This window comes from Mauremys reevesii, linkage group 2, assembly GCF_016161935.1.
Source record: "Mauremys reevesii isolate NIE-2019 linkage group 2, ASM1616193v1, whole genome shotgun sequence".
NCBI classification, from domain to species: domain Eukaryota; kingdom Metazoa; phylum Chordata; order Testudines; family Geoemydidae; genus Mauremys; species Mauremys reevesii.
This window is the reverse complement of record NC_052624.1, coordinates 28168653-28195197: the sequence shown is the minus strand read 5'-3', so window position 1 is coordinate 28195197 and position 26545 is coordinate 28168653. Positions and strand designations below refer to the sequence as shown.

General features: G+C 40.2%; 1 protein-coding gene across 12 annotated transcripts in view; it reads right to left on the bottom strand.

The window, feature by feature from the left end:
* PARD3 (par-3 family cell polarity regulator) overlaps positions 1 to 26545 on the bottom strand; it is a 627608-nt gene that overhangs the window by 188792 nt on the left and 412271 nt on the right. For all 12 annotated transcript variants that reach the window (XM_039524331.1, XM_039524332.1, XM_039524326.1 and 9 more), the window contains 2 exons: positions 10032 to 10182; positions 1307 to 1496 (listed from right to left, as the gene is read on the bottom strand). In XM_039524331.1, the coding sequence (XP_039380265.1) occupies positions 1307 to 1496; positions 10032 to 10182 (341 nt within the window). The remainder of the gene's footprint in view (positions 1 to 1306; positions 1497 to 10031; positions 10183 to 26545) is intronic.

Below are 26545 nucleotides of genomic sequence, written 5' to 3'. Positions count from 1 at the left end.
ATCAGCAAGAACAATCCCTAAGCATCAACTCAAATAAATATAATATCAAAACAGAAGTAGCTAACTGGTGCAAATCAGAACCAAAGGGCATTGCCACTGATATTTTATTAAGATATTGCTGACACATTCATAATAGATCCAGGAGATGGGGCTAGTAAGAACATTCTAATTCTTCACTCTGCTTGTGTTAATTATCACGACACCCTTAGGAGGTGGTTCCACAGAGACGGTCTTTTATTTTGCTCATTGCAGTACATTATTACTAGACTTGCAGATTAATGCACAGTTCTCTTAGATCTGTATTAACAGTATGCAATATTTCTTTTATTAAGAGCAATAAACAAGTTAATAATGGGACTAATACATTAGCCACTGGAGCTCAGATGTAAAAATCTACACATAAGATCACAGATTCAACCCAATTTGGAGGTTAAACATGAGGTAATTTGGTTTCAATATTTTAAAGTATGGGAAATATTAGTATACTACTTCTGCAGTACTTATAAATCACAACTCTGAACATCATATTTATCCTAAATAGTCAGGAAATCTTAACTTTGTAAAATGTTATGTGAGCATAAACATATAAATAGCAGGCCTAAATTAATTTCTAAATAGATTATCTAAAAAATATTCATTATCTAAAATACACTAAAAGCTGGTGCATGTGTGATAAAAGTCTCCTAAATATATACTGGTACACAAAATAAAATCTTGGTTTTATTTTGCAGAAATCTTATTTATCGAATTATAAATTAACATTTTCCACTGGAATTTATCTTTAATGTTTTATAACCTTAAGCTTTTAACAAGGCTGCCCTACAAATACAGAGATTTTCTGATTAAATGTAAGGCTGGCTCATCTTATAATTTGACTATATAATATTAATTCTGTTAACACAGCTCTATATCAATTTGGTCCTAATAATAGTTGGCAACACTTTTCTAAATGTGTTTTGACACCGCATAAAACTATACAGCTAGAAAGTAAAAGTCCACCAAAATTATCTGCACGGACTCTCTTATTGAAATAATGGCAATGAAAGGTTTGAAAATGTTGTGGTTTGAATGTTGGCTGACCATATGTTCCAATTTTAGAGGGACAGTCCTGATATTCGGGGCTTTTGCTTATATAGGTGCCTATTGCCCCTCACCCCTCTTCTGATTTTTCACACTTGCTATCTAGTCACCTTATCTGAATGTTAAAAAAAAAAAGATTAATATTCAGTGTAGCTACCCATTAAACTAAAGAAAAATAAATTATTACAATTTACTATCATTTTCATGCTTTGGACTATGGTCTTACCAGTCTGTAGATTCATTAATTGTGGCTTTAGCCCATGCGCCAACATCTGTGGTTCCAAAACCCATATCATCATGGGAGCTGGAAGATGATTGGTCAGAAAGATGTGGTGGAAGTACTGGCAGCCTATCGTCTTCAATAATAACAGTGTCATCTTGTGGCATGTTCACTGTTGGAGACAGCTGGTATTTACCTGTTCAATATGGGGAGGAGAATGGAGGAAGAAACTGTAGATAAAGACCTGAATATTACATATAATATATTCTCCAAATGATAAAATGTCATGTCAAATCTGTCACATCATTGATAAGACTGCTGTAGCACAGTTAGTAAAATTATATGTGACTTAAGAACATAAGAATGGCCATACTGGGTCAAAGCAAAGGTCCATCTAGCCCAGTATCCTGTCTTCCAACAGTGGTCAATGCCTGGTGCCCCAGAGGGAGTGAACCTAACAGGTAATGATCAAGTGATCTCTCTCCTGCCGTCCATCTCCACCCTCTGACAAACAGAGGCTAGGCTATAATAGCCATTAATGGACTTAACCTCCATGAATTTATCCAGCTCTCTTTTAAACCCTGTTATAGCCCTAACCTTCACAACCTCCTCAAGCAAGGAGTCCTACAAGTTGACTGTGCAGTGTGTGAAGAAGAACTTCCTTTTATTTGTTTTAAACCTGCCGCCCACTAATTTCATTTGGTGGCCCCTAGTTCTTATATTATGGGAACAAGTAAATAACTTTTCCTTATTTACTTTCTCCACATCACTCATAATTTTATATACCTCTATCATATTCCACCTTACTCTCCTCTTTTCCAAGCTGAAATGTCCTAGCCTCTTTAATCTCTCCTCATATGGAACCCATTCCAAACCCCTAATCATTTTAGTTGCCCTTCTCTGAAACTTTTTGAATACCAGTACATCTTTTTTGAGATGAGGAGATCACACCTGTACGCAGTATTCAAGATGTGGGCGTACCATGAATTTATATAAGGGCAATAAGATATTCTCCATCTTATTCTCTATCCCCTTTTTAATGATTCCTAACATCCTGTTTGCATTTTTGACTGCCGCTGCACACTGCGTGGACATGTGAGAACTATCCACGATGATTCCAAGATCTTTTTCCTGATTAGTTGTAGCTAAATTAGCCCCCATCACACTGTATGTATAGTTGGGGTTATTTTTTCCAATGTGCATTATTTTACATTTATCCACATTAAATTTAATTTGCCATTTTGTTGTCCAATCACTTAGTTTTATGAGATCTTTTTGAAGTTCTTCAGTCTGCTTTGGTCTTAACTATCTTGAGCGGTTTAGTATCATCTGCAAACTTTGCCACCTCACTGTTTACCCCTTTCTCCAGATCATTTATGAATAAGTTGAATAGGATCGGTCCTATGACTGACCGTTGGGGAACACTACATACTTCTTACTACATAAAAGTCTGAAAATATACAATCAAGTACTTGCATCCTACTGAAGGAGAACATTAGCTGGCTTAGGTCGCGATCCTCAGAAGGAATAAAGTCAATGGGAACTGAAGGAATTCATCACTTCCCATGATCCAGCCCTGGATCAAGGCCAACATTTTCCAACTTGGTTTACTAACATTAAGAACTTAAATTCATATTCAGATGCCTGAACAAATGGCTTAATTTTCAGAAGTGTTCAGTACTCGTAGCTAGAGCTGGTTGAAATTTTTCAAATTTGGAATTTTTTTTTATAATAAAAGAATTAAATGAATGTATGAATGAATTAATAAAGTCACCTATGTAGCTGCCCAGATTTAGATTTTAAAATATGACTTAATGCACCAAAATCTCACCCAAGACCTTAATTCTGTTCTCATTGAAGTGCAAGTGAATTTTGACATTGATGTTAAAGGGATCAAGACACCACCCTCATGAATCAAAGAGATGACATAAGGGCTTGACATTGCACCTCATATGTGAACCAGCATCAGGGGGACAACTCCTGCAGGCAAGAGTTGTAGCACTAGACCCTAAGGAGTTTTACAAATTAGTGACAAGTATCAGAGGGGTAGCCGTGTTAGTCTATAAGGTGCCACAGGACAAATTAGTGAAACATTGTTTCTTTCCAACTAAAAGCCAATTTGTATTTTTTGAAGATACCACCACTATCTAAATACACATAGAATTATATTTTCCAGTAATATTTTCTATGGCATTTTGAGTAACACATTTTTCAACCTGTTTAACAAAAAGCAGATGTAACTTTTAAATGTATATAAAAGTCCTACATCATCAGAATAGACTAAACAGATACAAATATGTCACAAAGGGGCTTTATTATGACAATGTTCAGTAATATCACTATACTTTTAGCCTGAGTCACCATTTCCTGTTTTTCAATGCAAATGTGCTCAGGGTTAAAGAACAAGTGAAGATATTTAGTAGAACAGTAAAACTGATGCTACAGAAAATGATCAGCCTTAAAACGCTGTCAGTTTAGTCATAAGATACATACATAAGATTACCTCAATATTTGTAATATTACTGAGATAAACTTACTTATACTTGCTATAAGAAATACCAATCATACTGCAAATATAGAAATAAAGTTATTCAGTCATCTCAGGCAACTGGCAAGTTATTAAGAGTGACTCCAGTGTATTTGTTATTCAAATTCTTCCATGAGATATAAGCTTCTCTGTAACTCAACACTACCCCTCTAGACATTGTTGCCTGCTAAAAAATTGTCTTCTAAAAAGTTTGGTTGTTTCCTGGGCATAGGTTTAAATATTTCCAATAAATCACCATGAAACAAAATGGTAAATGTTGCAGGAAACTTTGGTTTGATATAAAATGTAATTAACAAAACTGTCACACTTATGAACAACAAAGAACAAGTTTTATGAAATCAAATGACTTTCATATGGTATGGTATATTATATATGTATATGTAATATAGAGACAGAACCCCATGGTGCTGTATAGTAATAATGTATTGTGTTATAAAAAGTACCACGAGTTGGAAATGTTTTGTTAAAATGAGCCAGACATGTGGCCAGATATTAATATTTTGCTCATCACTTATAATACACATAAGTACAAGTGTAAAAACCTGTATGGAGTTATGGGATCTACAGCAATTCTAATTTTTTTCACTTTTATATAATCATGCTGCTGTACTGGTACTTTAATTTAGCCAATAAATTGATACAAAAGAACATTAGCTAACCCAACAGGATATTGGCTAACTGAATGTATTTTATATGGTTATTTAAAGAAAATTTTGTGGCTGAATGAGATATTTTCTAAAATAGATGAAAATTATTGGAATACACTGGTACTAAATGGCAAACAACCCATCATTGTCAAACTGAAATGAATGTGTTCAGTTTGCATAACAGCTAATTCTTTGCCCAGCAATCACTTCTTTGATGGACAGGTTAATGGCTAGCCTGGTAATGTACTCCTTTTCAAACATATTGCCTACAAGATTGTTAACTCTGTAGTTAATAATGTCTCCAAAGAGTTGATTGCGAGAAAGTAGAACCTTACTGCATTTTTACAGATTGAACTTCCAGTTTGAGAGGCTAAAGCAATTCAGTAACATTTTTAACTTTTCCTCTACCATTCTTAATGTTTGAAAAGAGTGAAGAATTTTATTTTATTTTTTATTGTATTTTATTGATGTTTTGAAATTAAGAAGTAGATAAACTTGAAGCACCCAGGATTTTCACTGCAGACGAAATCAAGTGGGAGAAGGGCTTCACCTTCAGGACATAGTTGGACACACCTCACCAATGGAGAAAGTTAATCATGTCTCTTCTGTGGAGAGTTTTCAGCCAGCTGTAAACAGAACCCACACTTGGAAAGGATGAATCCACTGCCTTGCAGTAAATGTCTCAAAAAAAGGATGACACCTCAAACTTAGCACTCAAACCTAACACTACTGGTTCAAGAATTTGCTCTTGAGATTGCATGCTGGAATTCTACACAACCTCTCAAAGGTATAGACTCTGAGTCTAGAGAAGCTCTATACATTTTAGAAGATGAGCAGCTTCTAAAGACCTCTATCCTAAATTTTTCTGTAGTGCTGCTACCAGGGGTAGCTCTGTATGTTTTTTGCCGCCCCAAGTATGGCAGTCAGGGAGCCTTTGGCGGAGTTTCTGCAGGAGGTCCACTGGTCCCGCGCCTTCGGCGTACCTGCCGCCGAATTGCTGCTGAAGCCGCGGGACCGGCAGACCTCTCGCAGAAATGCTGCTGAAGGCTCCCTGACTGCCACCCTCACGACGGTCCGCCCCCTCACGCCCCCTGGCTTGCCACCCCAGGCACGCGCTTGCTGCACTGGTGCCTGAAGCCGCCCCTGGCTGCTACTGTATTCCAACACAAAGATAGCTCTGCTTTTAGAGTGAGCAAAGCAATTCCTGCTGTGCGTATGTATGGTAGTTTATGAAGTACATTGGGACACTTAAGTCTTGGCTACACTTGCAAGTTAAAGCGCATTAAATCAGCCCTGGGCTCCCTAACTCCTGAAGTGTCCACACTGGCAAGGCACGTAAAGCGCCTGGACTCTGCAGCTGGAGTGCTCCTGGCAATCCACCTCCAAGAGAAGCATAAAACTTGCCACGCCCTGGCTGAAATGCCCGGGTATCACTGTGGATGACGTGATGCATTATTGCGCTGTGATTGGCAACCGGAAACATCCCATAATCCCTTGAAGTCAAGTGGCCACTCTTCTCATTGTTTTGAATTCGGCTGCAGGCATGCAGATAGCCCTTTCAAAGTTCCGTTTCTGACATCCCACATGCTTATCTGCTCCGAGACAAAGGAAATCATTACTGTGGAATGCTGCTGCTATGAGTGTGAGGGTGGGGAGGGGGGCAGAGGAGAAAGTAAACCAGACCGGACCAGCTTCCTCAGGCTAGTGATTTATATCGCTGCCCGAGCCCCGCTGCCAGAGCCCCCGGGGTAGCGGTGGCAGGGCTCCGGCAGTGATTTAAAGGGCCAGGTGCCGCTACCACAGTGGAGCCCCATGCCCTTTAAATTTCTGCCAGAGCCCCAAGCCGTAGGGTAGCAGTGGCAGCTGGGAGCACTCGGCGCTCTGTTGGTGATTTAAAGGGCCCGAGGCTCCCAGCCACTGCTATCACAACCGGTAAGTCCTTTAAGTTACTCTCAGCCCTGGAGACAGGGGGTCTGCTGCTGTCTGAACTTACAAGACAGCATGCTGACACACTCTCTGCCCCCCAAAACACAGTCTCTCCCCAACACACTCCTTGTCACACACACATACACACAACACACTCCCTGTCACACACACATTCCCATTTGAAAAGCACGTTGCAGCCCCTTGCACACTGGGATAGCTACCACAATGCACTGCTCTCTGTGGCAAAGCCACTGTGCTTGCAGCTGACAGTGTAAACACATGGCAGTGTTTTCCCTGCTGCGGTTTCCGAGGGTTGATTTAACTCCTGGCCCCCTACATCTGCAAGTTTAGCCATGCCCTTAGACTGACATTGCATTTCATCCCAAAGTCTTTAGAGAGGCAAGGTTGGTGAGGTAATATTTATTGGACCAGCTTCTGCTGGTGAGAGCTTCACCCACCTTGCCTCTCTAATAACCTGGGACCAACACAGTTACAACTACACTGCATACAATCTAAGTCATTGTTATTCAAACCAAAACCTTGATAAATAACTTCTGATTAGTCACCTTTAACATCAAACCTTGCTACGGTCATAAGAAATCAGCCAGCATTCAGGCTGCAACTAAAGCTAAGAGATGCAAGATGACTTTGTACTAAAACATTTCTTCAATACGAATAATTTACAGTGAAATCAGTTCTATATTTGTGTGTGACAGAAATCAGTTGCATAATGGACAATAAATAGCTATAGAACTTCAGAAAAAAAGTTCTTCAACTTTTAAGCCTGGGCACAAGCAAGTTAGTACATGACCACATGATTTTATTTAAAATTTCACTTTGGAGGAATTGCAAACGTGTTGCCTAGACACACTTTTGAATCTAGACCAAAAAAAGACCAAAAACTAGAAACCCAGCAAAGACGACAGGCATAAATCCTCATTGTTAGGCCCAAATGAGAGGCACCTCATGCAGGTAAATCCAAGTTTTCACAGAGGAAATATGGTAATCGCATGAATCATATACCTCAGTTATCAGGGAAGTAAAAAATTATAGGAAATCTCAAATTATAAATGCTAATAGAATTGCTAGGTCTAATGGATTATGTGTGTGCTTGTTATGTGGTTTATATTACTAACACTGTGGTCCTTTTCCCTATGCCAAAACAAGCAGGTTTGTGGTTACTGATCACTTCTGTAACAGGTAATGCAAACACATTCATGTTGTGCTATTTACTACACAATGACTCATACAACATGAGGCAGAAGATTGCAATAACTAGGATTTTATTTGATCAAAAAAGAAAAACTTATCAGAGGGGACTTGAATGAGGCATTCCAAACTGTTAAGATTATAGTCAATCCACACCGGCCTTCAAACTGGTTTTAAATGTGATGGGCTAATGGAGCTATGCTGATTTACACCAGCAGAGTCTGTCTCAGTTCCGGCAAAACCAGTTTCTAACCACAGTGGGCTAGATCACATTTATATACATTATTCAAACATGGTTTGACCTTCTCTATGGTGTCCAGATGTGTAACCATGCAGTCCCATTAAGTATGAGGGCTGAGATAGACAGAATCAGTACTTATGCTTCAGAATGTAAGGGTATGTTTACAGTGGAAATGCTATAGTAGCACTGCAGCTGTGCCACTGTAGCATTTTTAGTATAGACACTACAGTGACAGAAGGGGTTCTTCTGTCATCGCAGTAACTCCATCTCTCGTAGAGGAAATAGCTTGGTCGATGGAAAAATCCCATCTACACTGGGACTTATGTTGGCTTAGTTACATTGCACGGGGCATAACATTTTTCACAGCCTTCAGAGTTGTAGTTAAGCCAACCTAATTTCGTAGTACTAATCATTCCTAAAATGAACATTTGCAAGAGTCTGGATGGACTTTTATCCCCTATATGCACAGCACACACTGCAGAACTGGCCAGGGGCACAGTAGGTTTTAAGGGTTTTTGGCAGGGGTAAGGTGTGTGTTTGTTTTTGACTGCTGAGACTTCAGTTACTGGTCACTGTGAAACAAAGAAACTGTACTTGATGGATGACTAGTTTTATATAGCAGGGCAAATCCTGTATTCCTTTGATGTCAAATTATAGTGCATCCCTTGACATGCATACCAGATATCCTCTCTCGAGGCCTATTCACCTGTTGCTGCACAGGATGTTTACGTGGTAACTCATTAATGCATATACAAATTTGACATGTAATTCCCCTGCACACTGAAAGAAAAAAGCAGTAGCTAAGTGCTGTACAAATATTTTATCTGGAAAACTGAAATAGCAAAATTAGACTAGTGTCACTTTTAAAACTACAGTGCTAACAATTTCAGCCAGATTTTCACTCCTTGAAACTTTTAATCAGATCTCAAAATAAAATGTGTCACTTTCTTTAGATGGCCGTGAATTTTTTGAGACAAAAGTTTCATGGATTTGTGATATTTGGTCACATTATCTTTCTTTTGGATTGTACAAATGCAATGCAATAGAGCTTAAGAGAACTTGTCAGTTTTAGTTTTGGCTTTGCTACGTGCATTCAGATTACAATATGACTGAACTGATACAAAAAATCACACAAACCAAAACTGTGGAGTTTTACAGAGGTCTAAGAAAGGGTGATTTTTCTACTTCAAAAAGTACAAGGAGAAATATTTACAAAGCAATAACTAGCAAAAGGCCACAAATGGAGATTTTCACTTTCTGAAGCTGAATAGCTATCCTAGGGAACTGAAAACTACATTCACTCTTCCTTCATGTCAATTCTATAACAGGATCTCCAATTCTAATGCTGTACATATATGTCAAACATACTAAAAGGCAGTGGATTTAATGGCTATGTTGGAGTTCAGGACTTGCAATTCAAACTAGCAATAGAAGTATTTTATGTCAGGTGCCATTTTAATCAAACATCTTCTTGCGTTTTAAATTTGAAAATCCTTACAAGTTAATCCCACGATTGAGCTACTCAGTAAGTCCAACCACTTCTGTGGCAAGACAAGTCTTTATGAACTAAATCTGTTAGTAGAAAGCTGAACTGCTGCAGAGCAAGTGCTAATAACCTCATTATCCAGTGGGGGCTATGCAGACAGTATGGCACAGAATCCAAACAAAGGATGCATAAAATCACTTACAAGGTTTTAAAACTGGTGCCCTGCAAAGCACAAATTCAACTGAAATAAGGAAATATGTTATTACACATACTGGCTTCAGTTGACATTATTTTCTTTTTGAGTATGATTAAAGTGAAGGTGAATCAGTGCTGAAACATAACTATACATTCTTTACAGTAATATTCAATGACATTTTATTTGCATGAAACTTCAGCACTCAGACCAAACAGACTAAAATGAAGTGTAGCTTATTTCTTCTGCCACCTGTTATGGGATCTGAAACTTACTTTCTCAATCAACTGATTGACTTCCCCTCTCACATTAAGCTAGCTAGAAGGTTGTGATGAACAATTTTTTTAAAAGGCATGCTTTAAATTGGTCATTGCCACTTTCATGTTCCATGCTCTGCACATAAATAATACATTAATCACCCTTCAATGAACCACAGAAAGGACAAAAACAAGATCTGATTAGCAGAGTCTACTTGACTCACCCATTATCCTACTTAGTGCCGCAGTCCTTGTGGGTGATTCACTGAGACCCTCAATCCCACTGTATAGCGAATGGGAAATTCTACGTTCTCTGTCATCCAGTATAGTGTCTATAGGCAGCTCTGGCCCAGGAGGGCTTCCAGGTGACTCCAACTGCATAGAGAGAGGAAAAATCAGCACTGAAGTTCATTTAACAGCATGGGGGAACGATAACAACTTGCCTAAGGCCTGGACCCGGCTGGGCACCAAATGCGCTAGAACTTTTCACCCTGGACCCAAAATAATTTGCAACGACAGCTCTGCTTAATGACCAACTTTCCATGACACTATACACTGCACCTCCCATGGTGCCTTGTCAGATTTCAACCCTTTAGCAGAAAATATGTAGACAAAAAGCATTTTGGTCTACCTTTGCGGCATAATTTCTGAAATATACAGTTTGTGTGTTTCAATATTATCTGACAAACAACTTGGCCTCTTTCACACATTGATAGGCTGTCAGGACAAGACTCCTTGAAGCAGCAGAGAACAGGGAACTCCATTTGGAATTGGGCCTCTGACCCTTTTTGAAATGGTGAAATTTGCTCTTGTACATAATTATCATGGGATCCCCCATGAAACTCCCTGTCGTACACATTAGAATTGACATACATCAACACATGCTGTTTATGATAAAGTCTTTGCTCACACTTTTCACCCTTAGGGTAAAGAGATTTCACATGCCCATCAAATCTGGGAATGTCCCATGTTTTCAGGGCCTTTCACAGCATCCCTGTCAGTTACAGAACAATCAGCATTTCCAAAACATGACAGGTCCCTTACACAGCCCAGAGTCCTCTGCCCAGCACGATTCCTCAAGACAGTACTCCCCCATCTATGAAATACAAGATCCCCTATGTGGTGCAGAAGGATGTTGCTTGGCCATGCAAATAAGGGGGGAAAAGAACAAACACCATTTCTCTCCCCCACTCCCAGCTGCCCTTCATCAGAACTGTCTTGTGTGTGTCTGGAGGGAGCCCCTATGTTTTCTCAGGAAGAATCTGGTCACCTCTCTTTTTATACGCGCAGAATAGATTTTCAGAATGAAGAAAAAATAGGTTTTCCTCAATGTACTATAGAGAATCAGACTTCAGGGAAAGCGGAGCTCTTATATGGTGAAATAAATATAATTTGACATCATCTAAGGCAGCGATACTGAGGCTCCCAAGCCGCAAGTGGCTCTTCAATGTGTCTCCTGTGGCTCTCTGCAGCACATGATATTAAATCACTGTGTGATTTAATTATTAACCAGTGTAAGTTATTAACCAATCAGGATGCTTTTACTATGTTAACCACCAATTGTAGTTGATAAAATAATAATACTTGGTCAGTCATTTTGCTGTGAGAATAATACGACTATATAGTACTATAGTAAATGTAACAATGAATTCACAATAATGTGGCTCTTTTGGGTAATGTTGATCACTGATTTGGCTCCTGAACCACTGAGGTCTGAGTATCACTGATCTAGGGGCAACAGCATCTCTAACTGTTTGCCGCTCTGCTGAGACTTCCAATAAGGGTCCCAGGAGTAATGTGAACACGTGTCCACAAGGGAACCAGTTGAGACTTCCAACTAGTTTCACTTAGGCCAATAACCATGGACATGAGACTTCATCTCCCATTATCCAATTCCTGAACTGTCCAATATCTCTGCTTATTGAGCTTTGTTGATGTGCCTGAACCACAGACATTTGGCCCCTTGTTGTTACTAATAACTGAGTGATGATGGGCATTTTGGACAAAATGTCAACCCTTGGCTTAGCTATTAAATTAATTTCATTTGTGAACTGAATCCAGATCCCCGAGGAGAAATTCTGATGAACTAATATAGCACAAATAATTGTGTTCTTTTGTACTCATTTAGGGCATCAAAGATCAGTATGTTTTGGCCATTTTATCTAAAGTTGTGTTTAGAACTCAATGTACAATATTCTTATATGAATCCTTTAGCATATAAATATCTCACGATCTAGCAAAATACACTAGTGCCCAGATCCTGCAAGGTACTGAATTAGGGCTGTCAAGCAATTAAAAAAATATTCTTGATTAATCGTGCAATTAAAAACATTAATCTCAATTAATCACACTGTTAAATAATATTAGAATACCATTTATTTAAATATTTTTTGATATTTTCTACATTTTCAAATATATTGATTTCAATTATAACAGAATAAAAAGTGCATAGTCTTCACTCTGTATTTTGTTTATTACAAATATTTGCACTGTAAAAAACAAAAGAAATAGTATTTTTAAATTCACCCAATACAAGTACTGTAATGCAATCTCTTTATCATGAAAGTTGAACTTACAAATGCAGAAATATGTACAAAAAACTGCTTAAAAAAACCCCAATGTAAATCTTTAAAGCGTACAAGTCCACTCAGTCCTACTTCTTGTTCAGCCAAACAAGCTTGTTTACATTTGCAGATGATAATACTGCCTGCTTCTTCTTTACAATGTCACCTGAAAGTGAGAACAGGCATTCACATGGCACTGTTGTAGCCGGCGTCGCAAGATATTTACGTACCAGATGTGCTAAAGATTCATATGTCCCTTCATGCTTCAACCACCATTTCAGAGGACATGCATCCATGCTGATGACGGGTTCTGCTTGATAATGATCCAAAGCAATGTAGACTGACACATGTTCATTTTCATCATCTGAGTCAGATGCTACCTGCAGAAGGTTGATTTTCTTTTTTGGTGGTTTGGGTTCTGTAGTTTCTGCATCAGAGTGTTGCTTGTTTAAGACTTTTGAACGTATGTGTTGTATCAACCAGGCAAGGAACTAACAAACTTCATCAGGACTTTATTTTTAAAGTGGAAACCTCTTTACCAAGCTGTTGCTGCACCCTCTGTAACTCTCACTCTGCCTTCTCAATTCCTCCCCCCTCCTCCCTGTTTCCTGTCCTTTCAGACTCCCAACAGCCCGTGCTCCCAGTTCTAATAATTTCAAGCAACATCTAAATGCCACATTCCCTCCTCTCTTAAGAAACTCTCCCAATTAAAATAAACATTGTTGTTCTAACCACAGGAACAAATAGGAAACAAGACACTATACTAATGGCAGAAATATTACACTGAAAACACTGTAGATACTACATAACACGGTCGCTAGTCCAGACAGGTGGTTGTCTGGGTCTGACAGGCCATCTCAATGTCTTCTTGTGTTGATACTACGGTGAAGTCATCCAAGGAAGACTGGGCTTTGGCATGATCTCCTCTTGGTGCAGAGGCAGGTGCAAGATAAGAAGCATTCCATACCTACCCATCAGAAAGTCGATAGGTGTAAGGTCCCTTCTTCTCTATGATTTTAAGAGGAGCTGTGAATTTATGGTTCCCTTTGCGTAAAATTCCTGGTTTTCATATTCTAATGAAGGAATCACACTCAAACTTTGGTTCCTTAGCACCCCGCTGCTTGTCTTGTCTGTGAAAGCCTTATATTTTGCTTGGTTCTGTTCAACTGTTTTTCTCACATCATCCTCAGTTGGGGCCTCAGGTCACGCCTTTAACAATCCAGCAATGTTCAGTTTAGTATTCATCTGTTTCCCATGCAGTAACTCTGCAGGTGATCTTTGCGTTGTGGCATGTCGTGTAGCCCGGTATGCTTGCAAGAAATCAGTAGTGAAGGGTATCCACAATCGCCCTTCCAGTTTAGCCGTTTGCAAACCCTCTGTTAAACCGTTCGATTTCCCCACTGGCTTGAGGGTAATACAGGGATGACCTTCTGTGTAAAATGTTCCTCTCTGCTAGAAAAGTTTCAAACTCCAGGGAAGTAAATTGACTACCATTATCTGAAACCTGTTCTTTGGGGTTATCTTCCCTGCTAAAACCCAAAGAGAGGAACTTAATTACTGTAGCAGAAGAGATTTGCAATGTAAACGCTATCTCAGGCCATTTACTGAAACAGTCTATTAAAGTGACGGCATAACAACAGTCAATTGGAGCAGTATCAAAGAGTCCTACAATGTCAATCACTACTTTTTCCCCATGCAGATTCAGGAAGAGGAACAGGCTGTAATGCAGGGGTACATGTCACTGCTGTCTTATCATGCATTTGGCAAGCGACACAGGATTTTATGAGTGCTTCAGTTTGAGAGTCCATCCCTGGCCACCAATACAGATCCCGTAGTCGTCGTTTGGTTCTGACAATTCCTTGATGAGCATCATGTGCCAGGTGTATGAGTTTTGACTAATTCTTCTGGCACAAGTAGCTGGTGTGACCCTCGTAGCACACAGCCATCGAGCAAAGAAAGTTCATCCCAAACTCTAAAATAAGGCAGCAAAACTGGGTCAAGGTTTTTAGGGTTACTGGGCCAGCTCTTTGTCAGAAATTCCCATAGTTTTTGTTGAATTGGACACGCTGAACAAGCAGCTTGAAATTGTTCTCTTGTAACTGCAGTAAGAGTGTTTGTAATAAGCACAACTACTACATCCTCATCCTCCGGTGGACCATCTGGTGAAGGCAAAGGCAGGTGAGAAAGGCAATCAGCTACCACATTTTTGTTTCCAGGCTTATATTGCAGTTCATAATTGAAAGAGAGTAGTCTTGCAGACCATCTAGCAATAAGATACCTTGCTCTTCCCAGTCCTTTCGTGGTGAGCAACGTCGTCAAAGGGCTTTGGTCTGTGCACAACTTGAACATGCGGCCCCACAGGTAAGTTCTCCATTTTTTCAGTAGCCCAGACACAGGCAAGTGCTTCTTTTTTGGCTGTAGAATAATTTTCTCTCAGCATTACTTAGTGTCCTTGAAGCAAATGCAACCGTCTTCTCTGTGTTGTCCTCATGAAGTTATGTGAGGACAGCCCCAAGTCTATAATCAAAAGCATCAGTAGTTACAATTGTGGACAATGCGGGACTGAATAGTGCAAGTACTGGACAATGTACAATCAAGTCTTTCACCGTTTCGAAACTAGCTTGTGCATCCGTTGTCCACACTAAGGTTGAACTTCTCCGTAGTAATTCTCGTAATGGTTCAATGACAGAAGCATAATTGGGAATGAGTTTTGCATACGAGGAGGTAAGACCCAAGAAGCAACGTAAGGTTTGCAAATCTGTTGGAGGAGGAGCATTTGAAATTGCCGGGATATGATCTGGATCAGGTTTTAGTCCAGTCTGTGAAATTGTATGCCCCAGAAAGGAGAGTTCAGTTTGTCTAAATTTGCATTTGGACCTATTGAGCTTGAGGCCTGCTTTGCTGATGCAGTATAGTACAGACTTCAGGTTATTATCATGCTCCTCGGTAGTATTTCCAAACACGATAATATCATCCAAATAGCACTGAACTCCATGTTGATTCTTCAGAATCAATGACATCATTTTTTGGAAGGCACTTGAGGCTGATGCAAGACTGTATGGAACTTGTTTAAAACTAAATAGTCCCTCATGTGTAATAAATGCTGTTAGGTCTTTGTTATCTTCATGCAACATAACCTGGTGGTAAGCACTCTGCAAATCAAGAGTAGAAAACATCTTTGCTCCACGGTGTTCTGCAAATACTTCTTCTATGTGACGAAGAGGATGGTTGTCAATCACAATAGCTTTATTTGGCTCCCTTAAGTCCACATAAAGGCAAATGCCTCCACCCTTCTTCTGCATCACTATTATAGGTGAAACCCATTCCAAGGAGTTAATCTCTTCAATAATGTCCATGTGAACAACTTTTCTAAGTTCCTCTGAAACAGCTTCCCTGACTGAAAATGGTAAGCACCGTAATTTCTGTCGTACAGGTATATCAGTATTCCGCATTTTAACTTAATGCAGAAACCCATAAGCACAGCCGAGTTTCTCTTCAATTGGGTGTTGAGGCCCAGCTGAAACTGGTGTGTGTACTGCAAGAGTGCTTTGCTGAGGAAGATCAATTCATCCATTAACTACCCTGAGATTTAAAGCAGCCAATAAGTCTCTGCCAAGGATAGGAGTGCCTTTGTGGACAATGTAGAACTCTGCAGTTGCACAGCAATCACCAAAAGTAACTATTGCTGGCAGGCAGCCATGTACTGGAATATGGTTTCTCAAATAGCTCACCAACTGAAGTTTGGGTTCAGTAAGGGGCACATCTTTAAAGTAATGCTAATAGATGGAATCAGGTAGTATAGATACTGCTGAGTCAGTGTCCAACATTAACTGAATAGAGTGTGATTTGCCTGAGGGTATGGTGGAAATGTTTACAGTGCACTTTATCTGTTCTGGAATATGTGCAGTAGTGGTTTTGTCCACGCTCAGCACAGTAACATCTGGTCTTGTAACTGCATGCACCTGTTGATTGAAATGGCTACTGCGACATACTTTAGCAAAATCTTTCTGCAATGATTGCACTGAGCTACTTTTGCTGGACATCCTGTGTGGCTTGCAAGATGTTGTGGGGATCCACAGCGAAAGCTTTTACTGTATTTTGAATTTGCTGATTCAGTGGCTTTTCATTAGTTTTCCTCCTGCAATTGTTTGTCTGCAGCGATAGTGAACTTTTCTGCAAAGGAGTCACAGCCTGGACTGTGCCTCCTGAATCCCTGCTCATTATTTTGGCTTCAGCTGTAGCTGACTCAATCTGAGTAGCAATGGTTATTGCTTTTTCTAGTGTAAGTTGTGGTTCTAGAAGTAAGCATGCTCTTACACAAAGCATGGTTGTTTTCTCAATGAGCTGGTCTCTAATCATCTCATCTGCCATATTCCCAAAGTCACAAGTTACAATCAGACTTCTCAGGGAAGCAATATACTGCATTATAGTCTCCCCTGGTTTCTGCTCACGCTGGCAAAATCTGTAGCAATTAGCTACTACATTCACTTTTGGCACAAAAAAGTTCTTTAATGCAATCTCATATTTATCATCTGCAAGGGGGGAAAGTGTAAAATATACCCTGCCCTTCTGCTCCAAGGCAGTGGATTAGCAGAGCAAACTTTCTTACTTCAGAAATCTCTGTAGCACTGATTGGAAGCAAATTAGTCTCAAACATATGGATCCCGGCAGTAAAAGCAATTGGAGGCTCACCTGGGCTTTGCAGAAAGGGTACAGGTGGGTTCAGAGGCAGAAGATCCATCCTCGTCGCCAAAATGTTGTATCAACCAGGCAAGGTACTAAAAAACTTCAACAGGACTTTATTTTTAAAGTGGAAACTTCTTTACCAAGCTGCTGCTGCACCCTCTGTAACTCTCACTGTGCCTCCTCAACTCCTCCCCTCTCCTTCCAGACTCCCAACAGCCAGTGCTCCCAGTGTTAATAATTTCAAGCAACATCTAAACACCACAGTATGCTCTACACCTCTTCCCTCTCAGACTTTGGAAGGCACTTTAGATTCTTAAACCTTGGTCTGAGTACTTTAGCTATGTTTAGAAATCTCACCTTGGTACCTTCATTGCATTTTGTCAAACCTGCAATTAAAGTGTTCTTAAAACGAACATGTCATCATCCAAGACTGCTATAACATGAAATATATGGCAGAAAGCGGGTAAAACAGAGCAGGAGACATACAATTCTCCCACAACAAGTTTAGTCACAAAGTAATTATTGCATTTTTTTTTAAACGAGCATCATCAGCATAGAAGCATGTCCTCTGGAATGGTGGCCAAAGCATGAACGGGCATAAGAATATTTAGCATATCTGGTATGTAAATATCTTGAAATGCTGGCTACAAAAGTGCCATGCGAATGCCTGTTCTCACTTTCAGGTGACACTGTAAATAAGAAGTGGGCAGCATTATCTCCTGTAAAGGTAAACAAACTTGTTTGTCTTAGCGATTGGCTGAACAAGAAGTAGGACTGAGTGAACTTGTAGGCTCTAATGTTTTACACTGTTTTGTTTTTGAGTTCAGTTGTATAACAAAAAAAATCTACATTTGTAAATTGCACTTTCACGATAAAGAGATCCCACTATAGTACTTGTATGAGGTGAATTGAAAAATACAATTTCTTTTATTTTTATAGTTCAAATATTTGTAATAAAAATAATGATATGCAGTCAGCACTGTACACTTTCTATTCTGTGTTGTAATTGAAATCAGTATATTTAATAATGTAGAAAAACATACAAAAATATTTAATAAATGTCCATTGGTATTCTACTGTTTAAACCACGATTAATCACAACTGATTTTTTAATCATGATTTTTTTTTGAGTTAAATGTGTGACTTAACTGCCATTAATCGACAGCCCTATACTGAATCCTTCCCAAAAGATTTGGGGCATGCTGCAATCCCTTGGAAGTCACCAAGCATTGAGAGTACTCGGCACTTCTCAGGAATGGTCTCCAAAGGAAGAAGAACAGTTTACATTTTCACGACTTACAATAATAAGCAGCATTTTTAAAACAGTTCCCCATTATGATTTATACTATTCAAATTTCCAGCATGACAAAGAAATATATGCTATTAAAGTCTTTAAATAAAATCTGCTTCAAGAGCTACAAAGCACTCAACTACAATCTTCACAAGACAGGCTTTGAAGTCAACTCAATGGGCTAACAACATATGACATTTGGTCACTGGCTCAATGCCAGGAACACAGGATGGGTGAGCATTTGAGAAATTCACTGCATTCCAAAGATGATGACCACGAAGACCAGAGTCAGAGGTCATACGTCTGTAAAAATTATTATTTCTGTTCCAAGCTATCATATGTTTAATATAAATGAGCTATTTAATGAAGTTCCAAATTGTGGACTTATCTTTCCCCATTTGATAAGCACTGGGGAGATACTACATTGAAGGGTCAACACAATTACAATTGGAAGCACGTCAAGCTGCAGGAGAATAATAAACTTGCAGTGCAAGTGAATTAGACTCAATAAGGTTTAAATTGTGAAATGAGGATTTGTTTTATTAGTTTCTTTTAAATTGCAGATTACAAGTGACAGCTTTACTAAAAAGTAAATTAAACAATATTCCAAGCCTCTGATGCAAAGAAATCAAAGGCAAATTTGGGAAGAATAAAAATGTTAAAATTTGAAATGCTGTAAAAAAAATATGTAGAGTATTCAGGAATTTAACTTCCATGTCAATTATATTTAAAGATGAACTGTCTTTATTTCACTTTGTTTAAAAAAAGTGTAAAAATGAGTCTAAATAGATTAGTACACTCTTGCAATCAAATGATTTATTTCCCCAGAAAGATAGCCCTGTATTACTGAGTTCAAGTAATAAATGTCTAGCTTTTTACTGAACCATATAATGTGATCATTTTCCATGCGACAACCAAGCTCTAAAGACAACTATCAAACTCCCTTGTGAGACAATCCCAACAGATTTTTAGAAAGATGCAAGAAGAAAGTTTAGAATCATAGCGAAATGCATAGAAATTCACACCAGGTAGACTGATAAGCTGCATTGTGCATAAAGAATAAACAACAGGATCATTGTGTTTAGATGGTTGTGCTTTGTAACAGGAACCATGTATTTTACTATTTTCATGGGAAAGACTTTTTTCAATTTCTAATTAGCATCTCAAAGGAGAGATCTAAATAAAGACATCAACAGTCAGCTACACAAATATTTAACAAAAGATACAATGCCTTTTCTAAACCAACAAAAACTGGATGGGGGGGTACACAAAAGGCTTTTCAATAAATCTTTTGCCTATCCTTGTTTCAGGAAAGTTTGTGTAAAAAAAATATGTCAAAGTTGGAGTAAATGCTGCTAGCAAGACAAAGCAATGGACAGTAAAAGCAACCGTACAGTAAAAATAAAGAGCTGTTGTTCCTGATAGGTGGCTTCATTCCCTCTTAAACTGGTTTCATTGCTATCTTGGCATTATTTAACTTGATTAACAGATAAAGGGCAGCTAATGTAAACAAAATCTTACAAGCTTCCCATTTTCAATAAAGGCATGACTACAAAGACTAGAGTCTCACAAAAATGCTACTGTCTCCCATTCATTTGGCTCAATGATTACTGGTAGCAGCAGCATCGCTCCATGATTCCACCTTTATGCACTAGTACTTAACTATAATGGGCTGCATTAAGCAAATCATCACAGAATCACAAGCAAAATGTTCCACACTGCAGGTTGTGTTCATCTTAAAGGAGTTGGGTTTTTGGTTGTTTTTTTTAAACTAAGAATGAAGATCTCCATCATGGCCCTTTATCATTCAGATGAGAGCCAGCTGTTTGCTAAGAACTATGTGCACTATCTGCTCCTTATCTGGATTATAAAAGGACAACTAACTTGGTCCTTGTTACTTAAACAATATCGTCCCATGTGAAGTTATGACCGTAAGTATGCAAAAGGTTATCTGCCACCAAAATATTAATCTGTATAAATGATCAAATCAAATTTCATATCATGCATCTTTACAAACGGAACAATCATCCAGCTCTCTCTCATTCCCATTAAGAATGTAATTTATCAAAACTCTGACATGAAAGCATTTGTGATTTTAGAGGAGTGGCTATAGAAATTTGTTAAATAGAGCACTGCATTCTAACTTTAGAATTAAATTCCTTTCTGGTGCACAAAATTATTCTCCAAGCTTTATTCTTCCCTTCTCTTCTGCTTTTTGTAGGCGAAGGTGTCCAAATTACTCAGCCCTCCTTTCCCTAAACAGTTCCTTTCAGAATACTACTGCCAAAATTAAATGGGTTTTTGATTGTTATCATCTAATTTAGCTTCCCAAACCAGGTACAAACATGTAAAATGGGAAAACTTAAGCACTGACCAGTGAGGAGGTTAATTCTGGTTTGTGTGCTATTAATTATTTTGTATAAAAAGTGCTTCTGGTGTCCACAGCACTGATTCAGTGCACCAAAGAAATAACAGATCTCTGCCCTGACCGACTTACTGAATAAAGCCATGACCAGCATAACACAAAACCGCACACAGAATGATGCAAGTCCATCCATCTGGAACGCTTTGCAGAAAAAGTTGCACCATAGGTTTTGGAGGTTTCTTTGGAGGTTTCTTGTTTTTTTTTGTTTTTTGTTTTTTTTTAAATCAGGGATGGGTTGGAGCTTGGCATGCATTTAGTGATAGTCTGTTTCAGCATAAGAAAAACATAGGTGAAGGAGATAAAGGGAGTAGATAGAAGAAAAGGACTGAGCAGAAAGAAGGGAATAGGAGGTGGTGTGGGATGGAGTTATGAAGAGATGTGAAGATGAGGATTTGGGGTACATCTTGCCCATAATTTACTTGTAAAATTTTCCAGATATGTTTAGAGCTTGGAGTTTGGCTATATGGCAGATTTTTTACTGGCTTAACTATTTGTAAGAAATTAGCCATCCGACTTGAGATATCTTTTCTGACACAGAATCTCTAATTAGTGGCACTATCCACTCCAAGAGAGACTGGAGGTTGGAATATGGATGTACTACATGTCTCAGTATGGCAACTAGCATTAAATGCATTCACACATATACAAGCAGGAGGGCTAATTTGTTTGCCCTGTTTCCTCCCTCTATAATGCACCCAAATTACCTCAAAGTGATGAGGGAAAGTGGATGGGACAGGTGAGCCGGTTCCGATCACTTTAGTATTAAATAGATGAGGGCAGGGGCTTGCTATTGCTCTCTAGCTCTGAGCTGTGCTGTTCTGCATTCAGAAGGCAGGAGGAAGAGAAATGAGCAGAGACACACAAAGGATTTAGGAACATGGAAATCTACCAAACATGTTTTCTTTTGGCATGTTTGGAGCTAAGTGAGTCTCAAAAATTTCTTGAAAATACTTAATGGAACAATTAGATTATGGAAACCTTTGTCCTATTGCAACATGAGTGACCATGTACTGGTCTCCCTCCTGATAGCAGATATTCACCTATCTCATACAATGAGTAACAAGTGCCAGTATGGGTATCTGTCATTGCAAGCTGTCCAGGATGGAGGGTGAAGGGGGAATAGAGCTGAGCAAATAATGATTATTCTTATTTTCTGGGCTCAATACATATGCCTGACAGCTGTGCTGATTTGGCGGGTGCTGGTGCTTGAGGGCTGTGCATGCATTATGGTGATACAGAAGCCGGCTGTCTGTCCCACCAGCACAATAAAAAAAATATTTTAAAAAGTAATGTAAGGAGCCAGGCATTCTTTTTACATTGTAGGCACCTCAATGATTTAACAAGAAATGCTGGCGCCATGACACAGGGCATCAATGTGCGAAGTGAGCAGAAAGCTGGTTGATAGATCACTAGAAACCTGCTGGCAGGTCCAGAAAACTTTATTAAATATAGCCAATATTAATTTTAAGACCATCCTACTGTAAACTCTATCCATCTCTGCTACTGATGTTTGGCACAAAGTACGTCACTTAACCTTTCTGTGTCTCAGTTTTCCAGAATATTTGGGGGTCAATATACAATACTACTTATACACAGGAGAGCTATTAGCCTGGATGGGGAGGGATGCAAAACCATGCTCTGCAGTGTCCCTAGCCTCTGTTGCCAGAAGCTGGGAATGGGTGACAGGGGATGGATGACTTGATGGTTACCTGTTCTGTTTATTCCCTCTGAAGCACCTGTATTGGTCACTGATGGAAGACAGCATGCTGTGCTAGATGGACCATTGGTCTGACCCAGTATGGCTGCTCTTATGTTATGCATCACAGAGTACCCCAAAATTGTAAATTTGATAATATAGATTTTAGCTAAAGATGTAATTTCATTAAGTTTATTTAAAATACAAACAACCAGAAAAACCCAGAATGTTTAAGATATATACTCATCACCTCTGGGCTAACACCATACATGTAATATCAACGGCGTGATTTCACTTGAAATGGCTGAGATAGTAAACAGGTTTATAATGGTTTTGCAACGTTTATAACTAAGATCTTGACAGACATTTAACTACATGATTGTGCCTTTTCTAGAGCAGAGAAATTCAAACACCTGGCTTGGTTTGAAGTTTATTCATAACAACAACTCTCTCCATTCTTATTTCAATATTCGCTATATCACAATTTACTTGAAAGCCTGTTGGATTATACTCTATCTTTTGGTGAGTTAATGAAAACTTCTTCTATAGACAAAGCTCATTGCTTATTACTAAAGCAATAACAATAATATTTTTTACTTTCTGGGAAGTTATACAGGTCTCTCTTGATTCTACTGTGTTATATTTGACCAGTCAGTACAGATGATCTCCTCATTAGCATGTTGACAAAGACAAAATGCGATGTTTATGTAGTTTTTACAGCAGTTATTGTAGCTTCAGTTGCTTCATAAGCTTAGTGTGGCACTGGAGTTTTATAAAAATAATGTGAATATGACAAATGAAATATTTGAAAAAGCTTTCCAAACCTTTCAAACTGCTCAAATTGAAGTAAGCTCAGAGTTTAGAAATGTAAAGATGCTATTTAACTTTAAAAATCTAACTATCCATTCCTGGTAGAACCATGGGACACCGGTCTACCAATCTTACTGCCATTCCAGTCAATGGCCAAACACTTATTTCATTCAGAGGAAACAGGATTAGGCCTTAGACTCAAATTCTGCTCTGAAAAGGGGCTCTAAAATGTGCTATTCTACACTTCCACTTTATTCTCTCTATCCTTCTCTTTCCTCAGGCCCCAACTCCAGATTAAATGGACTAATTTTACAAGTAAAAAGATAACCATTAAAAACAATATTTACAAGGAATTCAAAAAAATTCAATAGGTAAGCTTCATGTACCCCACATCCTTAATATCCAACTGATTCTATCTTATTGCTAACAACGGGTGGGGTTACAAGACAGTATCATGTAAGAACCCACCTTGATTTTCAAATTGCAAAATTGTTTACTGGGCTGGAATCTTAAATAAAGAAGCTTTTTCCTATCAGCTAGCCTGGCAAATACAATCTGTGGACTGAGAGCTAGGCAGGATTCTTACTTCATAGGAACTTTTAATGGTTTTGCAGGCAAACCCCTGGGGAATTGCAATGGTGTAAAGAAATGTAATTAGAGTGTCGTGTAATAAACAATTTTGATGATACACAAGATGAAACATACATAATCTAGTTCCCTCCACCTTGTGTCGTCTCTGCAAGACTAACAGGAACATAAACTATTTTTTATCACCATAGTTGGCAGATACAACTCTAACAAACACAGGGACTACAAACAGTCAAACAGGAAAGTGCAATTTTTACATACATTCTTGAGAATACAAGCACGATTTCAGTTTTGACCAAATTCTCCAAAAGGCAAGACAGACTGTCTTTTCTCTAATATTTTACTATGACAAGAGGTAGAATTTTCTTTATGACCATCTGAAGATGCAGAAGTCGACTCCTGATGAAAATACTTTTTCAAACACACTTCTCTTTGGATGAGTTGCATTAGTCTTGGCCAGCTAAACTCCCCGCCCCCCCGCCCCTCTGCCTACCCGTGGGATTCCCCCTGTGGCACTGCGAGCCCCGTGCCGCTGTCTGAAGCAGCTGGCAGCACGCCCCTTCGGGCCGGTGGGGGGGAGAGGTAGGGGGAAGGAGGCAGAGGGCTCCTGCATTGCCTCCTTCCAGGCACCACCCCCCGCTGCTCCCATTGGCCGGGAACAGGGAACCGTGGCCAATGGGAGCTTCATGGGTGGTACCTAGAGGAGCGGCAAGAGCAGCGCACGCACAGAACCCTGAGCCCCACTCCTCCCCCAGGGGCTGCAGGGACAGGGTTCCAGCTGCTTCCTGGAACGGCGCAGCGCAGGGCCAGGGGCCAGGGGAGGCAGGCAGGCAGGGAGCCTGCCCTGGCCCCGGTGCACACCGCTGCCACCCCAGAGCTGCTCTAGGTAAGCGGCGCTGGGTTGGAACCCACACCCTGCACCCCAGCCCCCCTGCCCTATCCCACACCCCTCCTGCACCCCAACCCCTTACCCTGAGCTCCCTGCCACATCCCATACCCCAACCCCCTGCCCTGAGCCCCTGCAACATACCACACCCCAACCCCCTGCCCTTAGCCCCCACCACATCCCACACCCCTCCTGCACCCCAACCCCCTTCCCAGAGCCCCCTGCCACATCCCACATCACAACTCCCTGCCCTTAGCCCCCTGCCGCATCCTGCACCGCTCCTGCACTCCCTGCCCTGAGCCACCTGCCGCACCTCTCACTCTCTTGCATCCCACCCATCAACACCCTGCCCTGAGCCCCGTGCCACACCCTGCACACCACCTGCACCTCAACTCCCTGCCCTGAGCCCCTGCCGCATCCCGCACCCCTCCTGCACTCCCTGCCCTGAGCTACCTGCCGCACCCCTCACTCTCTTGCATCCCACCCACCAACGCCCTGCCCTGAGGCCCCTGCCACACCCTGCACCCTTTCTGCACCCCCTGTGGGCAGCGTTGGGGTGGGGACTTCAGGGAAGGGGTTGGATTGGGGCAGGGAAGGGGTGGGAAGAGGTGGGGCAGGGCAGGGCCTAATGGAAGGGGTGGAGTGGGGACGGGGCCAGAGGCAGCGATGGAGGTTGTCAGTGATGTAGCCCTCGGTTCAATGCACTAGTCCTCATGAGGCCCTTGTGGCCATTTGAGTTTGAGACCCCTGGTCTAGGCCTTCACCATCCCTTCTATTTTGTAGACTTGCTGGCATGTGGATGGTTTGTTTGGGACACAGCTCAAAGCACTTTTCAAATAAAACTTTATATCGAGGCTGCATAATGGTTTGGTGGCAGCTGGAGGGAGATTTCAGGATGACACACTTGCCCATCAGAGAGTAATGCTCACCACTGTTGCTGACGTAAGGTTTGCCACATTATAGGTTCATAAGTCTGGCAGCCAGAATCTAGCACAGTCCAACAAATTATCAATATGTGGTGCGTCTCAGGTAGGAAAATACTACCATAACTGTCAATTACTTAATGCTGTACATAAAAGTGGGGGGATGCATCCCTGTCCTGGTGGCCATCAGCTTGGGGTTTAAAGACTGGACTGTTCCTAAATAAATGAGAAAAGGCAGTTTAGGGAGAGGACTGTAGGACCCACCCGAGAAGAGTTTTTGCTTTTCTTTTTATGTTCCATTCAAGCCTGGGCATAGCGACTGTAAGCAACTGGGCCTGTATCTTTCCTGCTGGGCAGGAAGTCATTTTTTGGCCTGTGAAAGCTACATTTCATCATGCAAATTCCACAGCCACCAAATTTTGCTTTTGGCAAGTGTGATGAAAGTAAGCATTCCAGGAGAAAACAGAAGTAGTCTCAAAAAATCTTGCTTAAATACAGTTTCCCAAGGGTGCAGGCCGTGCCAATAACTGCACAACAGTGAACCGGGTAGGTCACCATGGTTCATCTCACTAACCCACCAAGGGGTTGGGAAAACTACAAAACTGGTAAATGAGAGCCAAGTGGACACAACCCTCTCTCCCTCACAAGTACATTTTATTCTATCTGTGTCAGGCACAGGATTTCCAGGCTGGAATCAGAAGAGAGACAGACGGAGTTTTGCTATTTTTGACATGTGACTTTTGTGTAGCAACCATGATTAATATCAAATAGACCTAATTTCTTCTTAATCAAATCCAGTTCTAATGTAAGTGGGTACCCAAATCCTGCTGACTTAGACCAGGGCCGGATTGGCCCCATTATATTTATAA